Source organism: Sturnira hondurensis, unplaced genomic scaffold (assembly GCF_014824575.4).
Source record: "Sturnira hondurensis isolate 20B ecotype Veracruz unplaced genomic scaffold, ASM1482457v3 Scaffold0004136, whole genome shotgun sequence".
In the NCBI taxonomy this organism is placed as follows: domain Eukaryota; kingdom Metazoa; phylum Chordata; class Mammalia; order Chiroptera; family Phyllostomidae; genus Sturnira; species Sturnira hondurensis.
The window spans coordinates 22,170,367-22,192,446 of record NW_028076767.1 but is presented as its reverse complement, the minus strand read 5'-3'; the positions used below and the strand labels follow the sequence as shown (position 1 = coordinate 22,192,446).

The window sequence follows — 22,080 nt, the reverse complement described above, 5'->3', positions numbered from 1 at the left end:
GTTTTAAGGCACTGAAATTTAGAGTCTTATTATAAGCACAAACCAGTCCATCTTGACTCTTCCTATGTTTGTGTTCTATACATTCCTTATAAACATTTTCCCAAAGAGGAGTTTGTTGATGCCAGTAAACAAATTTTAAAAATCAGATTTAAAATAAGTGTAAAATTCTAAGAGATAGAAAACATGCTAAAAGTCTATTCATGGGGAATTTTTACTTTAAAGTACAAGTTTGAATATGCAAATTATGCAAACAAACCCAAGGAACTTTTTATGTGCAAACGTCTGTGAGACTCCCAAATATTTGATAAGCTTGAATGTAATACTTAGGGAAATCTGTGCCAAATCCACTGGCTTACAGTCTAAGTCAGGACCAAGGAATAGATAGATAGAGAGCTGGGCAAATAATTGAAGGATAGTTTCAGCATTTTTCTAAAATGTATTATCAAGGTGTGACAGCCTCCAATCAAGGGCAAAGAAAAATTAAAAAGGGATAAAGATGGCTATCAAGTAATTCCTTTTAACAGCTTTCTATCCTGCCACCATAATAACTCTTTTGTGACAACAGTCTCAATTATCATCAGGTTGAGTACAGGTGTTCTGTTGTGCTTAAAAACAACAACAACAACAACAACCTGAACAGGTCTATTACCAGTAGCTGTAAAGATATTATCTCCAACTTCCTGAATACACAGCCACCTATTGGCAGAATTGTATTTAGCATCACTGCTTGTCACTGACTCTAGACAAGTGAGTGAATATAGCAGTGGAGGAAAAGAGTGAGCCTTCAAGTTGAATAATTCCACAAGGAGAGAGCTGGGAGCCTCCATTTTGGCTCTTTAGGCTCTATGCTGAGCAGAAAGCTTCACAACTCGTACAGGGCTCAAAACAGAGCAGGCTTTGCTACATACAGCTCAACCCAGAGAGGCAATGACATCACTTCCATCTGAAGAAAAACTAAGAGTGGAAAGTTCAAGCAAAGATATAGCCAAAGAGCCCTGACCATGTGGCTCCACTGGTTGGGCAACACTCTGCAAAGCTAAAGACCTCTGGTTCGATTCCTGATCAGGGCACATACATGCCTGGGTTGTGGGTTCAGTCTGCAGAGTAGGGGATTGTGCAAGAGGCAACCAATCAATGTTTCTCTTGCTCTCTGTCTCCCTCCCTTCCTCTCTCTCTAAAAATAAATAAATAAAATATCTTTTTAAAAGTATTCAAAGAGCTCTGATCAGGCTACTGACTTTTATTCAGCAAGACACCCCCTGAGACCACTTTCCCTACCTCCCCCTAGAGTATAAGGGGCACCTAGGTGCAGCGGATACACAGAGATGGCTAGATGTACTTCCTGCTCTAAAGGGAAGCATATGTGCAAAGCTACATTAAAAGAGATCAGGCTACTGCTCTAAGAGGGATGTGCAAAGTGCTACAAAAGCACAGGAAAACGACTGTGACCCAAGCTGGCCCTGGGATACGCCTGGATAGGGAGTACGAAACATGCGGCAGGAGACCTTAGGCAGTCCTCTAGTTTTTGGAGAGGCAGGAGTTTAGCAATACCCCATGCTGTTAAATAGTGATAGTAATCTATCTTCATAGTTACTCTGTATTCTTCATCAACATTAACTAAATAATTTTCTCTTCACTCCTGTCATTCATTCTCTTAAAGACTCACTCATTTAATATGTAAATATGATCTTAAAACCATCGTCCCACCTAAATGTCCATAAAGAGGAGAAAAGTTAAAAAAATAATGGTACATGTACCCTATGAATTACTGTGGAGCAATTCAAAAGAACAGGTGTTTATGGACTCCTGCTTCTGAATGTACAACCATCTACTGGCAGAACCATACTAACACCACTGCCTATCACCAAGTCTAAGCAACTGGGTGAATTATTGTGGGGGTGGGGAGAGTGGGGGGCCATCAAGTTGGATTGACCCCCAAGGGGAAAGCTGGAAGCTTCCACTTTGTGACAAAAGCAAGCAAAGCAAAGACTACAACTGCTTACAGAATGCACCCTTTGTGTTAGTAGGAAAGGCTGTGCAGACAGGCACGGTTCATAACGGATTCCCTCTGAGGTCTGGACTGAGGTTTGAGAGAAGGCTCTTACATGTCATTATCTACCTTTTGGTACCTCGAAATTTTTAACTACATGCATATTTTACTCCTATTTTTTTAAAAGTAGGTATTACCTGAGCAATGAGATTGTGTGCTATGTACCTTCTTTATAAACATTTTAGTATTAAAAAGTGGCACCTGATAAATATGATTTTAAAAATAATTACTCTCCCTTTCAGCAGATACACATATACAAACTGATGTCTAAAAATTTGTGTAAGACTCCTCAGGTTTTCATTTAGAATCCTGACTACAAACTTGCAACAATAACATGGTCACTAAGGCTTGCTAATCAAGATTCAATTGTGTGTTTGCTATAAAAACGTCCTAAGCACTCCAGAACAACACAGATACATGGAATGGCAAAGTGGAGTGAACTCGAGGCATTTTGGGTTTGCTCTCCACCCTAATTCCAAAAGGCCCCCTAAGCTGCAGCTTTATTGCACAGAAACACTGCAGGGCTGTCCTTAAATAGGGAACAGCTTAAAACAAGTCCTTCTGCTCCTAAAATCTTACTACAAATGGGTCTCTGAAAACATTAAAAAGAAAAGCTTTTTTATGCTTTTAAAGCAAACTGAGAAATAAAATCACTGGAATTCTTTTCAGAGCTCTGCTATAAAGGGTTCAGGGTAGGATCCCTGTTGGTTAGCTGCTTCTTCCTTTAAATGAACGCTGCAGGGTTAGTTTTCATAATGTCAAAGGGCGTTGTTCAGCCACTTTAAATGCAGCTTAGCCTGTTTTGCAGTGAGTCATATTAAGTCCTTTCTTTGCCTGCGCTGCATGCCACATACACCTCAAAAAATGTTTTAACTCCAGGAAATGCAGTCTTTCTGCTGAGTAATAGCCCCCTGTTTAGTTCATTACTGTCAAAAATGATGGTGCATTAGGGGCAATTAATGCTAAAGATAGTTCTAACACCCATGGTCCCCATGACAGGCAATTCCAATGTCAATGAGTGTTTATTACAGGCCCTCCACACCAAACCACCTTGAATGTACTCTGGACAATGTCAAGCATCTCTCAGGAGAGTAAACAGGACCTGCTGAGCCACTCTAAGGCTATAAATGTGACCATTACTGAAATTATACCATAAAGTTGCACAGGTGCAAGAGGTCACAGCATGCACACACACAAACACACATATAAAGCTCTAACGCAATGAAGAGGAAGAGAGGAGACTGTGTAATGTATACTCTATCACTGCGAAGTAAAAGGGCAGCAAGGGCTTCGATAGGGGCTTATTTCATTGCATGAATAACAGCTATTAACCATTTCTGCTATTTTGTACTTAGATAATTTCCCCAACAACCACAGAAACACTTAAACACCAGACTTGATGTTTGCAGAAAAAGCCAAGCTTTTATAGTAATCAAGAACAGCATAAAAATACAGACTAATGAAACAGAACTGCAAGTCTAGAAATTAATTCTTTTAGTCTAGTCAACTGTTTTTTGACAAAGACACAAAGGCAATTCAATAGGGAAAGAAGAGGTTTTTTTCAACCACTGGTGCCGGGACAGCTAGCTATCAACATGCAGAAGAAGAAAGTTAGACCCATACCTCACACCGCGTATAAACATTAACTCAGCCCTGGCTGCTGTAGCTCAGTGGATTGAGCGTGGGCCTGCGAACCAAAGGGTTGTCAGTTGGGTTCCCAGTCAGGGCACATGCCTGGGTTTCGGGGCAGGTCTGGCCCCCAGTAAGGGGCGCATGAGAGGCAACTACACATTGATGTTTCTCTCCCTCTCTTTCTCTCTGTCTAAAATAAATAAACAAAATCTTTTTAAAAATTAACTCAGAGTTCCATGGAGGCATAGGTAGAAACCCTTCACTTCCTCTCACAACCAAAAGGAGGATAACAACCAATCTAAAATCAATAAACAATCAGAAGCACCAGAAAATCAAACTGCATGGAACTTCAACAACCAAGGAATTAAAGAAAAAATCAACCAGAACAATGAGACCGGTAAGGGGATCCCTAGAGGTGGAAAACTCAGAGAAGCCTGGGCAAACCATGGTGAGGCGGCTGAGGGGCGGGGCTGACTGCCAAGCTCCCACGAGCTGCGAAGAAGGGAGTGACTTAAGGGGGAAACTGAGACTCAGAGCTGACTGTGGGCTACAGCTGGAGTTGCGGTGGTGGGAGATACTACCAGTCTGACTCAGGAGTCTCTTCAAAAGTGCATCGTAGACAAGCAGGTGGGCTTGCATTGTTCCCTCTGGCCCCTCCCACACAGGCAGCAGAGCAAAGAGGGTTGCCCTGCCAGGGTTAATGCCTAAGGCCCCGCCCCTCACAACTTATCTCGTGCAAGAAGACAAAGAAATATGGCCCAAGTGAAAGAACACAGCAAAACCTCAGAATTAAACCAGAAGGACACTGCTAACCTAACCGATGGAGAATTTAAAGCCCTGGTAATCAAAATGCTCACAGAACTGATTGAGCTTGGTCAAAAAAATGAAAAAACAAATGAAAGATACCCAAAATGAAATAAAGAAAAATATTCAGGGAACCAACAGTGACAAGAAGGAAACCAGGATTCATAGGAACAATTTGGAACAAAAGGAAGAAATAAACATCCAACTGGATCAGAACAAAAAAACAAGAATCCAAAAAAATGAAGAGAGGTTGAGATGAGATTCTCTGCGACAACCTGAAACATTCCAAAATCCAAATTATATGGGTGCCAGAAGGAGAAGAAGAGCAGCAAGAAATTGAAAACTTATTTGAACAAATAATAAAGGAGAACTTCCCCAATCTGGCAAAGAAAATAGACTTCTAGAAGCCCAGGAAGCTCAGATAGTCCCAAAGAAGTTGGACCCAAAGAAGAACACACCAAGGTACATCATCATTGAATTACCCAAGATTAAAGACAAAGAGAAAATCCTAAGAGCAGCAAGAGATAAAGAGACAGTTCCCTAAAAAGGAGTTCCCATGAGGCTATCAGCTGATTTCTCCAAAGAAATCTTATAGACAAGGGGCTGGAAAGAAGTATTTGAAGTCATGAAAGGCAAGGACCTACATCTAAGATTCCTCTGTCCAGCAAAGCTTTCACTCAGAATGGAAGGGCAGACAAGTGCTTCCCAGAGAAGGTCAAGTTAAAGAAGTTCATCATCACCAAGTCCTTACTATATGAAACATTAAAGGCACTTATCTAAGAATAAAAAAGATCAAAAATGTGAACGATAAAATGACAACAAACTCATAACTATCAACAATGAACCTAAAAGGAAAGAAAACAACTAAAACAAAAACTAAGCAAACAGCCAGAACAGAAACAGAATCAGAGAAACAGACATCACACAGAGGGAGTTCAGTGGGGAAGGGAAGGGAGGAATTGGGGGGGGGGGGGGAGGTACAGAGAAGAAGCAGCATAATTAGTAGGCATAAAATAGATGGGGAAAGATAAAAATGGTACAGGGAAACAAAGGACTCAAAGAACTTACATGTGCAACCCATGGGCATGAACTAAGTGGGGGGAGAATGCTGGAGGGTTGTGGGGGCAGGGTAGAGGGGGATAAAGGGGAAAAAATTGGGAAAACTAATAGGATAATCAATAAAAAAATACTTAAAAAATTAACTCAAAATGGACCAGAAACTTAATTGTAAGAGTTAAAACTATAAAATTCTTATAAGAAAACAGAAGTAAATCTTTTGAGATTAGATTAGGCAATGGTTTCTTAAATATAACACAAAGCACAAGGAGAGTAAGAAAAATAAACAAACTGGACTTCATCAAAACTAACTTCGTGTTTCAAAAGAAAACAAGGGAAAAGACAGCCTACAGACTGTGAGAAAGTATTTGCAAATCATGTATCTCATAAGAGACTTATAGCCAGAAAATAAAAAAAAGTCATAAGAATATAAAGACAAAAAATGTAATTAGGGAAAAAAAGCAAGAGGTGTACATGTCAGGAAGGAAGAAATAAAAAGAGCAAAAAAATATTTTTAATGGATGAAGAATCCGAATAGACATTTACCCAAAGATATACAAATCACCAAGAAACACATGAAAAGATGCTCAATATCATTAGTTATCAGGGGAATACAAATCAAAACCACAGAAAGATACTACTTCACACATCTTCACACTTATTATGGCCAGAATGGGGGGAAGAAAGACAATTAAGTGTTTATAAAGCAGAACCTCCCTACATTGCTACAGAGAATGTAAAATGTTGCAACTTTGGAAAACAGTTTGTCAGTGCCTCAAAAAGTAAAATACAATTATCACACGACCCAATAATTTCATTCCTAGGCATACACCTAAAACAACTGAAAACGGGTAATTAAACAAAATCTTGCATGTGAATGCTCATAACATCAATATTTATTAGCCAAAAAGTAGAAATACCCTAAATGTACACCAACTGATGAATAGATAAATAAAATATGATATATCCATATAATGGAATATTATTCAGCCATAAAAAATAAGTACCAAGAAATGCTATAACATTAACCTTAAAAATACTATGCTAAGTAAAAAAAGCCAGACACAAAGGTTACATATTATATAATTCCATTTATATGAAATGTCCCCAACAGGCAAACCATGGGGTCAAAAAGTAGATTAGTAGTTGCCAGGACCAGGAGGAGGATGGATCCCTACAGAGGAGAACCTACTAGACCTGAAGTTGCTTTTTGGGGTGACAAAAATGTTCTGGAATCAGATAATGGTGATGGTTGCACAATTATATCCTCGGTAAAGTTATTTAAAAAAAGCAAAGCTACTTTGTGTAGGGTAAAGGCTCAGCCCTAGATGATGAGTTACCACAGTTAGAAGGGAATGTGAGAAAACACAGTTACAAAGGAATGTGAGGAAAAGCACAGAAAAAGTAAATTTGGTCTCCACCCACAAGGCATTCCCAACCCAATGAAGGAGCAACACAGAAGCAAACAATAGTAATACGATGCAAAAAGAATTATAGACAGGAAGTAAAAAGGTATGGCACGAAAAATAAACTTTATAAAGTGAAAACAACTCAAACACTGTTAGAAAATAGTGGAGGCACGGACATGAACAACAATGCGGTGACTGTGGCAGGGTACAAGGGGCATAAATGGCAATGGAAAAAATACAATAAAAAATAAACTTGAAAAATATTGGAGAATATCTTTCTGACCTTGGAGCAGCACAGGATTTTTTAAAAGAAAAAGCACAAAAAGTATAGAAAAAAAAATTTTAATTAGGCTTCACTGAAATTAATTTTTGTGCATCAAAAGATGCCATAAAGTGCCCTGGCTGGTGTAGCTCAGTGGATTGAGCACAGGCCTGTGAAGCAGAGGGTCGCTGGTTCGATTCCCAGTCAGGGCACATGCCTGGGCACATGCCAGGCCAGGTCCCCAGTGGGGGACACATGGGCAGCAGCCACACACTGATGTTTCTAGTCCACTCTTTCTCCTTCCCTTCCCCTCTCTCTAAAAATAAATAAGTATTTTTTTAAAAAGATGCTATAAAGCAACACACTGAAAGAAGGTATCTGATGTTCATAACTAAGGATTAGTATTCATAATATATATAGCTGCTAAAATATGAATAATTAAAAAAAAGACTAATAGCCCTGGCTGGTGTAGCTCAGTGGATTGAGCACGGGAGTGCGAACCACACGATCGCAGTTCGATTCCCAGTCAGGGCACATGCCTGGGTTGCAGGCTAGTTACCAGCAGGGGACTCATGAGAGGCAACCATACATTGACATTTCTCTCCTTCTCTCCTTCCCTTCCCCTCTAAAGATAGATAAATAAATAAATAAGACTAATAAACCAAAAGAATAACAAACAAAGGAAACCCAAATGTCCAATAAAGTAAGATCTTCAATCTCACCAGTAGCCAAGGAAAAACATTACAACAAAACACCATTTCACGGCTAAATCATCAACAACTATTAATACCAAATACTGGTAAGAATATGAAGAATAGAGCAATTTGGCAATACTTAATAAAGCTGGAAGATGAGCACACCCTGTCATCCCATAACTTCGCTCACGTTCAGTGATTTTTCAATAGTGTGTCACAAGAATTATTAAAACTTGCAATACCTGACTATTTTAGTCAGGGGCACTGACCTCTTTTCCCTTAGATTGTCAAAAAAGAAAAGAGACAATAGTCTTTTTCAGTACAATTATAGACCTATGGTGTGAATGAATCAAAATTATACTTATTTTTTTTGGCAGAAAATACATTTTCCTGGTGTGCCGCAGAATTTTAGTAATTAGTGCAGGTGTGTCATGTGGTGTAAAAGACTGAAAATCACTGCTCGAGATGAAGCACGCAGAAGGATAAATGCACTAATGATGTTGGCAGCAGCACTGATTGCAACAGTGAAAATCTAAATGTCTGACAATATAGAAAAATTAATGAATAAAATCTGATTTATTTACAAAAGGATTACTTTTATGATAATTACCCATATTTATGCATACAGCTCTAGTTCTACATGTATAAATATGGCTGTCATAAAATACTGAGTGAAAACAAGCAAATTGCAAAAGGAACATACAGTATAATGTAATATATAAATTTTGAAAAGATGCAAATCAATGCAATATGCTATTTAAAAATACATACAATATATGTAGCAGAAATGTAAAAACTGGCACTGGAACAATAAACCCCAAATCTGGGGAAAGAGGGAAGAAAAAGTGTTTGAGGAATACAAAGACCTTAAATTTAACTCTCTGCTCTTTTCTGTGTATATAAAATAGTGCATACTAAAAAATAAAATTTAAATGAAGTTCTATGGCAGCACAGATGAAGGGACAACATTTAAACGGGACCTCACAGGATGAATAGTTCAGTAAATGAGCAGGGAAGGGGAAGAGCACTGGTGGAGGAAACAAGAGAAGTCCAAAGGCATGAGTGCGCTTGAGGACCAGTTTGCAGTCAAGAGCAGCCAGAGCTGAGGGTATGGGGATGCACCCCCACACTGAAGCATGTACATGTGCCTTGTGGAGAACCCTCTAGGCACGCTGAGGAGTCTAGACCTCACTCATAGATTATAGGAAACCAAAGAAATGTTTAAACAGAGGACCAATATGATTTTACATTCTAGTGACACTTACGGAAAATGAAAAGGGTGGACATCAAGACAATGAAACTAGTTAGAAACTACCTTATCAGTCTAAACAGAGAACACAGAGCTCTACCCGAGCAGGAACACTGGGACTGAAGAACGAAGGGTTCATGCAAAGAATATTCAAAGGTGAAACGAACAGGCTCGGTGACTGACTGGAGTCAGAGTGGAAAGGAAGAGGTGAAACGACCGTGAGGGATGGCCAACAACTGGACACGTTGTTATCAAGACTGGAAAGGTAGCCCTGGTTGGTGTGGCTCAGTGGATTGAGCACGGGCCTGTGAAGCAAAGGATCACTGGTTCAATTCCCAGTCAGGGCACATGCCTGGGGTGTGGGCCAGGTCTCCAGTGGAGGCTACAAGAGAGGCAAGCACGCATTGATGTTTCTCTTCCTCTTTTCCTCCCTCCCTTCCCCACTCTCTAAATAAATAAATAAAATATTCTTTAGAAAAGAATATTTTAAAGAAGGAAGAACAAAGGGCTTTGAGACAAAAAAGAAAATGTCTGCCTTTTAATGTATTCAGTTGCCAATAAGGCCTCCTAAGGCAGGAATCTGGATTTTAAAGGTTAAAGGTACATACTACAACAGTTCCTATCCAAATTTTGTGTTGGTGAATGAACTGCGATCAGATGTCTCACGCCCCAAAAGGCTGGAAACAAGGCAGAGAGAAGACAGAGAGACTAGAGGTAGAGAGAAGACAGGCTAGAGACTAGAACATCTTCCTTTCTGCCAAACTTCAAATATAAATATGTGACCTTCCCATTGTAAGTAACGCCCACTGTCCTATCACTAAAAAAAAGGGCCACAGGAGCCAGCCTGAGGAGCTCTCCAAAGGCCAAACCTGGGAGAACACGAGCAACAAAATCAATGACAGTAGTGGATCATAATCTACAGAGTAAAATAAATAGCCGTGAGTTCAAAGTGTTGTAAATAATTGAATAAATAAATGAATGGGGAGGGACGGCTTTCACTTACAATAGAATTCTAATTAATAAATGTAAAAGAAATGAAAGAGAAAGCCACCTTTGGCAGGTGCCGTATTACAGTAACTGTTGCAGGCAAGATCATCAGGGTATTTGTTAGATCACAGTATCACTCCACCATATACTTCATTAAGAAAAACAGCAACCTCACAGTGGAGAAAACTAGCAGACACCACTTTCACCACACTCATTTTTGGAGTATTCTTGCAAAAAATGTATGACTTGAATTTAATCATAAGGAAACTTCAGACAAATTCGAAGTGAAGGACATTCTACAAAGTAAATAGCAAGTACCCTTTAAAAGTGTCCAAGTCCTAAAGGACAAACTTCCCTAAAGTGGAGAAGGCTAAAGGGACATGACAACTGAAGAACTATGGTGACCCTAGGTTGAATCCTAGGGACATTAGCGGGGTAACTGGTAGAACTGTGATGAAAGCCTATGGACTAATTAATAGTATTTTATCAGTATAAACTTCCTGGTGTTGATAATCATATTACTTATGTAAGATGTTAAGTTGGGGAAGCTAGATAAAAGGTATATGGCAATTATTCACACCATTTTTGCAACCTAAGATTAAAATTATTTCAAAATAAAAAAATGAAAAAATTTAATTTAAAAAAGTGAATAGAAAATGGGATTTGATGGTGGAGAAAAGAGGTGCCACACACAGCATATATTTAACTATTCAGGAAAGGCACAGTACCACTCAAAGTTCCCCTAACCCAACCGAGTGCATGACAATGCAGTCAAGCAGAAGCAGCAAAGAATAGGGACAGAAACACTGAGAAATGAAAGCCGAAAAGAAGAAAGCAATGTCATGAAAAGGCCGCCTGCCGGAGCTGCACAGGACTCTGCAGGCTCCAGGCTCGCTCTCTATTCAGCAGGGCACACTAACTCAACTGGTACTGTGCAGGGGATCCACCCAGGCACAGGCTGGATGACCTTGGACAAGTTACTCTACCCCTTTGGGCCTCATCTGTGAAATAAAGATGACTCCACCCCGCTCTTGGGATTATTCTAAGAATAAAATAATGTACAAAAAAAGCACACAGAACTATGCTTTTCATGTCACAGGCATTCAATAAAGTGTTCATACGAAACAATCCTAATTCAGAGTAAGAAAAGGCTAAACCATATCACATAGTTTAAGGGAGTAGGACAATGCATAATTCATTGTAAACGTCTACCCGCAAAGGTTAAAATGAAAGCCACAGTGCCCGAAGGGGTAAACTTCATTTAGCTAAGAAAACCACTAATGTGCACTACCTCATTTCCACAAAGCATCAGGTAAATGAAGCGTCGCTTTCCGTCCTAAAACCACTTGGATCTTTAACACAACTGGCGTCAGCCAAACATCTGAAGCACATTTCGTTACGAAAGGTTACCCATTTTCTTTTGTACTTCATCCCGAAAGCTCACTACAGTGCTGTCACTTCACGCTTTCATTGCCTAATAAGCATCAAATACTGTTGTTCTAAACCTGTCAAGGCCTACCACCCAGCATATTTTAAGAATACTTGTGCCTCAGTGGAATTATGGGTGGTTTTTATTTTTTCTACTTTCCAAATTTTATGTGAAATAGTAATGCTAAGTTATAATGGAAAATTAATAATTTATAAATAAAAGAAAACTCGCCATGATCAAGTTCTTGTCTAAGTCCGTCAAACAGCATATTGCAAACCCACCCCTCTTTTAACACAGTCACGTTAATTTGGTCATAAAGTCTATATATCACACAATTAATGCCATGTGCCTATGCCGTCATTTCTTTGGATATATTAATATGGCAACAGCGATGACAAGAAAAGCTCTTACCTCTACACTATTTGCAATATAACGGTTGTCACCTTCAACTTTGACAGAGAAGTCATAATAACCACTGGACAACTTGACATTCATGAAGTTTAGTTCAAAAACGTCCCTGTTAAGAATGACAGCGGCGTTAACAAGCGCTCACACGGGGAAGTTACGACTAGAACAAGTGGCTGGCTGCAAAGGGAGGCACTCCTGGAGATGGGCCTTCTGATTCTGATGTGGGGAAAACATCAAAACAAGAAAAAAATCACCTCTTTCAAGTCTCAAAAGTCTTCTTATCCTTTGTTTCCCCTCTCAGCCCCTAAAATCCTACCTCCCTGGGGTAGCCCTCCACAATTAAATACCAAACAACTGAGTCTACAGGACTGAGTCCCACTATGTTAAAAAAAAGACTGTGTGTGGGGGGAATTCTTAACTGTAGCTACACAGCAAAATCTCCAACATCTTTCACCATTCCACTGATCATTCCTAAAAGTGATTTTGCTTTTTTATTTTTATTTCACATACTGTCTTTATGGTTGCCTAAGAAATGCACTTTCTAAAACTCACAGTTCCTGATCTTATTAACTTACTAATTTAACATTTAACAGTTTCACATAAAACTTACCTTTAATTTTTTAAATTTACATAACAATATGTAGCTATTAGAAATAAGAATATAAAAGAGTTTTAATCCTAGAGGAAAATGGCCATGACACAGTGTTATAGATAAAGCACAATCTTAATTCAATTTTTAAAATTATTTATATCCACAGAAAAAAGCTGAGAAAAAAGACAGCAAAATGTTAACAGCAGTTATTTCTAAGTGGTAGAATTATGGGTGAATTATATTTCCTTTTTTGTGCTTTTCCACATTTTTTCCTACAATAAACACGTATTACGCATCAGAGAAAACCCATAAATAGTGAATTTAAAACTGGCTACTTATATAACAATGAAAAGACAGAGACAAATGCAGGACTTTGATATCAGAAGGTCAAATTTAACTGACCAAAGTTTGGGTAAATTTGGTTTTATGATGTTGGTAATAGTCACATTAATCTCGGTTATACTGGCTGCAAGCTAACTTTCCGAAACAGGTTTGCTGGCACCGCATGAAACATGCCCAGGACTTACCCTACAGGGGTGAAAGAGGTCTTCTGGAGGAAAGTGGCTCTGGAAGCAACGGATTTAGCGTGCTCTAGTTTAACAGCTGCCTGAGTCAGAGGCTGGGACAGAACATTGGTGACCTGTAACTGGAAACAAGTTTTAAAATTATCTGTAGCAACCAAGGCTGAGGGAATACAGGTTTGTTCTGGGGTGCCCTATCCAATGAAGGGGGGAAGGTGACCCTGCCCCATGATCTCATTTTTCAGAGAAGAAAACTAGGGTCCCAAGAAACAGAATGACTGGCAGTTATATTCCCTTCTTTCTGTTCCCTGTTCTGGCCACTGTACTCAAGTATCTTTCAATAAAAAAAACCCTAGCTCTGACTGACGTGACTCAGGTAGTTGGCATGTCGTCCCATAAAGCAAAAAAAGGTCACAGGTTCGATTCCCAGCCAGGGGACATGCCTAGGTTCCTGGTTGGGGCATGCACAAGGGGCAACTGATTGATGTTCCTCTCTCACACTGAAGTTTCTCTCCCTCACTTTCTCCCCCTCTCTCTAAAATCAATAAGCATGTCCTCAGGTGGTGAAAAAAATACAAATTAGATTATAATTAAATTTTTTTTCTTAATTAGCAAGAGAACTACTTCAGGGCGATATGGGCAATGAAAAAGTTGAAGAAGTATGGATAACACTGATAACTATCATTTGCCGAGAGTCAACTATTTGCCAGGTATGAGGCCAGGTCCTTTACACCTACCCTTCCGCCAATCATCAGAAATAGATGCATTTCTCTGTTTTACAGGGGAAGAACGTGCAGCCACGAGAGGTCACGGACTGCCAAAGGCCACGCTGTCAGTTAAGTGGTTGGCCTAGGACAGCAATTTTCAACCCTTTTCACCTCATGACACACATAAACTAATTACTAAAATTCTACAGCATGCCAAAAAATATATTGTTTTTTGCCAATCTGACCAAAAAATAGGTATAATATTGATGCATTCACAGTAGACAGCTACTGTTGTCTGTTGTCATTTTTCACTTGACAATCTAAGGGAAAAGAGGTCAGCGCCCCTGACTAAATAGTCAGGTACTGCATGTTTAAAAATTCTTCCAGCACACCAGCTAATCTATGCCCTGCCTGGTACGGCTCAGTTGGTTGGGTGCTGCTCTGCAAAGCAAGGGTTTGCAGTTCAATTGCCAGTTAAGGCACCTGACTGAGCTGCGAGTTTGGTCCCTGGTCGGGGTGCACGTAGGAGGTAACTGGTTGATATTTGTCTCTCACATTGATGTTTCTCTCCCTCTCTCTCCCTTCCTAAGCAAATAAATAAACTCTTAGAGATAAATCACTGGTCTAGGACTCAAACCCCAGCCTATCTTCAAAACCAGTACCTTTCCTACTGTGCTCTCTTAGCACCCCCTGTGCATGGCGAATTACGTTAATTAGGTTGCTTCTCACTGAGGGGATGCAGGTTGTAAGCAGTGAGAAGAGAGGCATCTGAAGTGCAGGGCACTTCCTCAAGAGTGTCTGTAGAAGCCACCGAAGTAGAGCGGATGGGACAGATGGAACTGTCCTATGTCGGTGGAACCCCAAGGCTTAGACATAAATTACTTTATTTCTTTTTTTCTTCTTTTTTATATCCTCATGTGAGAACATTTTTTTCATTGCTTTTTAGAGAGAGGAAGAGAGGGAAACAATGATGGGAGAGAGAGAAACACTGATGGGAGAAACATCACTGGTTGCCTGCTGTGGGCGCCTGCACTGGGTATTGCGCACACCCAGGCTGAGACTGTATACACCCGGGGCTGAGACTGTATACACCCGGACCTGGGACTGAACCTGCAACCGACACATGTGCCCTGACCAGGAATCGAACCCACAGCCTTTCAGTTACTGGACAATACTCTAACCAACGAAGCCACACTGGCCAAGGCAAATCACTTCATTTGTTATAAAGAGCTTAGCTTATCAACAATTTCTAAACAAAGGCAACAAAAATCTCATTTGAGAGAAATCTCTAAGCCAATTTAAAAATGGTGCATTTGCACTATTTGGAGTTAGCACAAAAGAGACGTCCGTGCTCACTGCTGAGAGAGGGAGGACCACGAAATGAAAAGACAGAAAAATACAGTCAGTGCCAGTGAGGAAGAGACCTGACATTAATTCTAACAACTATAAGTACGAAAATTACTTGGGAATTTAAGTAGTTGCTTAAAGTAATGTATTTAGAAAGCTTTGGTACTGAAAAATGCATTTTAGAAGCAAGACTTCTCAATACAATTGGAGTTATAAACCCAGAAATGCAATTTTCTTGCACTTAACTTATTGAAAGCCTTGTTATTTAAAGTTCTCTATTAAAAAGCACACTTTTTGCCCTGGCTGGTGTAGCTCAGTGGATTAAGCTCAAGCTGTGAACCAAAGGGTTGCCAGTTCGATTCCCAGTCAGATCACATGTCTGGGTTGCAGGCCAGGTCTCTAGTGGGGGCCACGTGAGAGGCAACCACATTGATGTTTCTGTCTCTTTCTCCCTCCCTTCCCCTCTATTTTTATTTTTATTTTAAAAATAAAAATAAAATCTTTAAAAACAAAAAAGCACACTTTTTGATAGCTCTGAGGCGTTTTGTGACTAGCCTCCCCCACAGTCATATCCCATTTCCAGGGTAAGGGAATGAGCCCTGCTCTACATGAATGGTGATGTCCTCATGGGGTGACAATGACTGTGCCGCGGTCTCCCGATTTCTGAAAACCCGACACTGGAACCAGTAATCAGGGCCGTCTGCTTTGGGCACAGAGGTCATACCCGCAGGATCGCCTGTTCATGAGTGCTGGAAGGAGAGCCCTGGGACACAACCACAACCGGCACGTGGTAGCGATTCTGGGAGAGCGCAGCGGCAGCAGAGGCCACACTGAAGGCCTCTGAGAGTGAGTCGAAGTTCTTCTTGCTAAAGATTGTATTCATTAGCTGGATGACCTGATCCTGAAAGAAAAGGGAAACTCGGTTTGAGATCTCCCTCTGGTAGAAAGGCAGGAGAGCCAGCCCTTCCTCCCCACCTGGCTCAAGTCATTCCTTGTGTTTCCAGGTGTTCACATGGAAGGTCTTTTAGCCACTTATCCAAGTCGATGGACTGAGAAGAAGCAAATATTCTGCATTTAAGTTTAAAACTTGGATTTGGTCATTTGTCTGTAATTTTTTCCATCTTCTAGTATAAAATGAAATTCATGCATTTACTTGCCCACCATTTACTAGACAAAAGCAAAGTACTTCTAGATAACTACTGAGATATGAAAGTATGTTATGAAATATATATACAGTAGCCATTTGTTCATTACCTATACGTACCAGGCACCGTGAAAAATGCTTTATGTGCATTAACTCAAATCCTGACAAAAACCCTGAAAAGACTGATATTATCAATGTTTTGCAAATGAGGAGACTGAGTCTAAAGGAGGTTAAGTAACCCCTAGAAGTTATAACAGGAAAAAAAAAGCAAGACCAAAATTCACATGTGAGTCTGTCTGTCTCCAAAGTTCCTCCCTCAGTAAAACAGGTTCTTTCCTGCTTCCGCTCACCCGCCCAGCCACCTCCCCTCTCAGACCACCTCTGAGCAGAACACTGGAGTTAAGTCTGTATTTACAAGACCAAGCCTTATAGCCAAAATATACACTAGAGAGAAACTAAAATAACTCTCCATTAAGAACTAATGAGCTGCTTAGAGGAGAGAACTGAAAGCAATTTTTTAAAAAGCGAAACCTAAATGGCATTATTAAAATTCTGGAGGTTGTTTACTTAGGAGGAAGCATTTTCCATTTCAATCAGTTTTGTTTTTTAAAATCTACCATCTAACAAAAAAGCTCCCTTGTTCCCAACAGTGTTATTCACAGTCGACATGAAATAATTTTCTTTTAATTGTACCAATTACATTTTTCCATCACTAGGCTGATGACATGTTAAAATGGGTGACTGTTCAGCAGAACGCTTATGGCAAAAGCAGTGACAACAAAATTACTCCATCCAAATACCTGGCACTAGACGCTTGGGAATAAAGCAAGAAGTTTAAGCTATATAAGAAAAATACAGGGATGGACTCACATGAACAAGTATAAAGGCCACATGGACAATAACTAAGCGTGGGGGGTGGAAATGGGAGGGGGATGGGGAGCATGGGGCGGGGGGCGGGCAGGGTTGGGAATATAAGACAGAAAGCTGTACTTGAACAAGAATTAAATTTAAAAAATTATATAAATAAATAAATAAATAAATAAAATTTAAAAAAAAGAAAAATACAATTTATCTAACATACTGTGTCGAAGAGTTCCTAGAACATTTGTATCCTAAGGCCTACATTCTTGCACTTTAACCCAAAACAAAAGTTAAAAGATACCATGATGTCTCTAGACCTCCTACACTTAGGATAAAGGAAAAGACAACGTAAGAATGTCAATACATGAATTATTAGATCATGTCTTCCACAGAAAGTGTGAGATTAATTCAAAGTACCCAAGACAGGTAAGTATTTACTGTTTACCTGAAGAAACTCAGCACAAAACTCCTAATGCATAAAATAAATGAAAAGTTCTAACTTGAAACCCAAATCTCTTCCCCTAAAATTGGAACAGCAGCAGCTTGCACTTTAAGTCCTTCAGATCAAGGGTGGTAACTTTCCCACCAAGAGGAGTACAAAGAGGGTCCTAATCCAAAGGACCTCCCACACACATTCCAGCTACACGTTCTTTCAGGTTAACAAGCTCCTCTTGAAAAAGAAAAAAAGAATTAACTTCCGGTGGATGTCTGGTCGACACAGGCTTCTCGGTGAACTATGTCAATCAGCAAAGATTAGCTAAGATTTAGCCACTGCTCAATGAGGGGGGAGGGAGAACAGGCAATTTTTAAGTACAGGGCACTTCTCAAGAGAAAGAGGATTTGCATGGGCCACCAATATGGAAAGCATTTATAAGACAAGCAGGAGTTAGCAGGAAGAAAAGGCAAGTGAAACAAGAGCAATACACTTGGCCCTCTCGTGGCTACCTCATGACTTGTTCGTGCCCCACAGGAAGCAAGTGTAACAGTCTGTTTACCTGTGTTTCCCACTGACAACCAGTGTCTCGAGGACAGGCATTTCATCTTTCTATTTCTCATTCTCAACGCCTAATCTAAGACATTGAGTGACTACATCCAAGGCTAACTAACAGCCCTCTGTGTTTGACAAAACACAAACACATGACAAAAAAAGCTATCCTGAGCAGAGGAGGTCAACAATTCCTCTGGGATTCACTCCTGAGAACTGTTAGACAGGCACCTCCTTAATTGATGGCTCAGTCCCCACATGGTCCATGAGCTTGTAGGTGGCAGCCACAAATAACGCTGTTGTTTCCAGTCCTTCTTCAAACTGCAGATACAAGCCTCCCAGTTCATCCAGGCGAGCAACAAGGTCCTGCCACAACAAAACAAAAGCAGGCTGGAAGTCACGTGATAGCAAAAAGGAGCTGCATCCCTGTCCCCTCAGTGCAGACAGTTTTGAGAAACCTCACTCTAAATGTGGAGACCACCCCAGTCACTTAGTCTTTCTCCAAAAACGGTGTTTAGGCGGAGAGTAAAGTACACTGAACAGGCGCTTGAAGAGAACAGTGTCTTCTGCAGCTCTGCAAGCGTGCCTCCCTAACCCTTTGCCCTCCAGTCCAAGCCCAGGACTCATGGCACTGAACGCACCAGCTGCTCTGGGCAGGCCTGTGGGCCAGGCTGTAGTGCACCCGGGAAGCACTGAGACACAGATGGACCCCATGCTCACCCATTTGGATACAACTAGAGATGAGCATCTCTCTTCCTTACTCAATGCTCTAAGGATGAAGAGAGACCTACTGCTCTCCTGGGCAACAAACATGACGAGGCAGCTAATGTGCCCATGGAGCACCGTGTCGACCCTGTCTGGACTGCCTGTCATCACTGGCTATGCAGTCCCTGAGAGCAGTCTCTGAACAGCGGGAGGTCCTGGACCCTGGAGAGGACAGAGCTGTAATACAAAACCACGGTGACAACTGGCTGAGCACCTATTATGTGCTAGGCACTTTAGAACCTCACCTGTTCATAAAACCACCATCGAAGGAAACTGAGGCTCAGACATTAAATAATTTGCCTGAGATTACAAAATAGTAAGAGGCAGCAAAAATTTTGAATTTCACATTTTTAGGCTCTAAAAAAAATCTGTAGCCTGTGAAACTGTAACTACAAAAGGCTGGAAAAGTATTTAGTTGTCTAACTGATGTGGTAACTATACTGGCCTAACAAGTGCTCCCTAGGACCCTGCTGTGATACAGAGAACAGTAAGTGATACAGTAAGTGTGCCATGAATATGAAAAGAAATGTAACCGGCTGTAACAAATCATGCATATCTATCCGTAAGGCTCTTCTAAAGCGTTTCAAAGACAGAAGCTGGAAAATTCCTTTGGCAAGATAAATCTACACCTCAATCTCCTCCACGATACTCCTCAGGTCAGCCTGCTGGGACAGGTGAGACGCCGTCTGCAGAGCCTGGACTGTTCTGGAAGGTAAAGAGTAGAACCCAAATGAATAGCAAGTCTCCTTTCATCCACTCACCCCTTCTTGTACTAAGACACCTTCACAAACACCCCATTCTTACTCTTCAGAAGTATAATACAGTCTCAGCCTCCACAGGACTTATTTACAATCTCACTGGGAAGGATGTGACCAAGAGCAGTACTCAGTAAAGATCATTACAGCGAGACAGAAGGCAATCTGTGCAACAGGACCCACAAGAAGTACTGTGGGCACAGGGACGAGAGGGAGCACAGGCTTCTCTCCCTCTGAAAATCTGGTTTGTTCCTAATGGCATCACTTACAGAACGCTGAGACCAGACTAGGTTTGAAGAGGCACTCTGAAGGAGAACGGGATTCCATTCCACTGAGGTCTACTTGGCAGAAGTTGACTGCCCGTTAATCTTCTACTTTTCTTACTCGAAGACCAAAGAAATAGTGTAGAATCGACACATGTACATTGCTGGGTAGAATGTGGAGCAACTTTTCCGAAATCATAGGACTGCAGCATGAGCAGGAGTGCTCCGCAAACACGGCTTTCACCGCCTGCTGGGGGACCTGGCGGCCACTCGCCCCCCAGGCAGTGAACACGGTAAGGGGACTGGAAGGCTTGGTTCCAAAACCAGTCTGGTCTCTCTTACTGTCCTACCATTTATTGCTGACTATGAAAGTACATTTTTATAAAAATGCAACAACACACTCCTTAAGAAGATAGTTACAATTCCTGTCACACCTACCCCAAAAGATAACCATTCTCCAATTTACTTAATATATTGTATAAAAATAATAATAATTGTATACACCCTTCCATGAGTACATATAAATGTACTTCATTGTTATTAACAATGACACAGCATTTCACCGCTTAGCTATACCACAGTTATATCCAACTGATCAACAACAAATGTTTTACTACAGCACACAATGCTGTTAACTGGTCACCCTTACTAATATATGTATGTGTGTGTGCATATGTGTGCACGCACACATATACATGTGCACGCACATATAACATATATATAAATTGAAGTGAAATCCACACAGCAAAGTTAGCCACTTGAAAGTGAACAATTCGGTGTCCTCCAGTGTGACTCACAAGGCTGCGCGATCGCCACCTCTCTAGTTCCGCAACACGCCCACTAAACCAAACAAAGCCCTGTGCCCATTAGCAGTTTCTCCCCCCCCCCTCCAGCCCCTGGCAACTGCCAACCAACCTGTGTTCTGTCTCTATCAGTTTACCTATTCTGGATATTTTATATAAGTGAAATCACACAATATATGTTCTTTTATGTTTGGCTCCTTTCACTCGGCTTGTTTTCAAGGCTCGTCTGTGTTGTATCATATGTCAGTATTTCATTATCTTATTATGGCTAATTCATGTATTTATCTGCTTGTAAGTGTATTTCTATAAGATAAACTTTTCTAAACACATTGGGGTGACTCAGCTAATAAAAATATACACTTTTTAAGGTAGGTATGTATGTGCACATAAGATTTTTTATTAGAGTCTATTCTCGCACTGCAAATAACTAGAAAACATAAATGGTGCTTTTCTGAGTAAAGAAGAAAAGCTGAGAACCCCTGGTGGTCAAGCGGACTGCCGCTCAACCCAGGAACAGCTCCTAATTCCCAAGAGAGGACCGGGCCTTTGTGTAAAAGTACCATTTATTAAATCAGCGTGTTGGGGAATGTAGAGAATTTGTCTGCTTTCATCAAAATCTTAACAATCCAGATTCCCTCCATGGAAAACTAATTCCATTAGGATGACAACCTGGAAAACAGAGGAGTCACAATTCAGGGGGAGGGAAGCTCTGAAGTATTCAATGACTCCCGTGGGATGTCTGCTGCTATAATGCACTTGAGAAAACGAAGCCTTAATTTATCTGCCTGTGATAAATGCTGAGCCCAGGTAAGACTGTTGGTGTACCCTAGAAGAAACTTTTCAATTAAAGTATCATTTTTCTCTTCTTCGGAATAAGTGAGCATCATGCTGGTAACAACCTCAGAAGTTCCTAGAATGAAATTAATTCACTTGGCATTTGAAAAGTTTTGTCACTGGCTTTAATTACTTATTCCCCAAGCAGTAATTTCTCTCTCTGGAATACTGTATTAAGGCGCTAAGCACGAAGACCCCGCCTCAGCAGATGACGCAAAGAACACGGGTCATGGGAGAACACAATGGCATCTTTTCAGATGGTTCACTCAAACCTGTAAGTAATTTTTTCCCATTCTAGACAAGTTTATGAAAATTCATTTTCTAGAATATGTCCACTTAAATGTAGAAGGCCCATTTAGAAGAGTCCTAATTTATATCAGATTTCAATAAATAGGGCAAATTAGTAGTAATATTATATAAGGCACCCTGCCAGTTGGATTTTCACAATAACCCTGTGAGACAGATGTCATCTCTGTTTTACAAATGAAAACACTGATGCTTGGGGGCGGGGGGAACAGCCTG

The 22,080-nt window shown here is 40.6% G+C and overlaps 1 protein-coding gene across 2 annotated transcripts in view; it reads right to left on the bottom strand.

Annotated features, from left to right (window-relative positions):
• The window catches only part of RPN2 (ribophorin II), a 52,879-nt gene that overhangs the window by 16,043 nt on the left and 14,756 nt on the right, over positions 1 to 22,080 (bottom strand). For both annotated transcript variants that reach the window (XM_037044022.1, XM_037044023.1), the window contains exons 5-9: positions 19,533 to 19,608; positions 18,370 to 18,504; positions 15,873 to 16,049; positions 13,101 to 13,219; positions 11,985 to 12,090 (exon numbers count right to left, since the gene is read on the bottom strand). In XM_037044022.1, the coding sequence (XP_036899917.1) occupies positions 11,985 to 12,090; positions 13,101 to 13,219; positions 15,873 to 16,049; positions 18,370 to 18,504; positions 19,533 to 19,608 (613 nt within the window). The remainder of the gene's footprint in view (positions 1 to 11,984; positions 12,091 to 13,100; positions 13,220 to 15,872; positions 16,050 to 18,369; positions 18,505 to 19,532; positions 19,609 to 22,080) is intronic.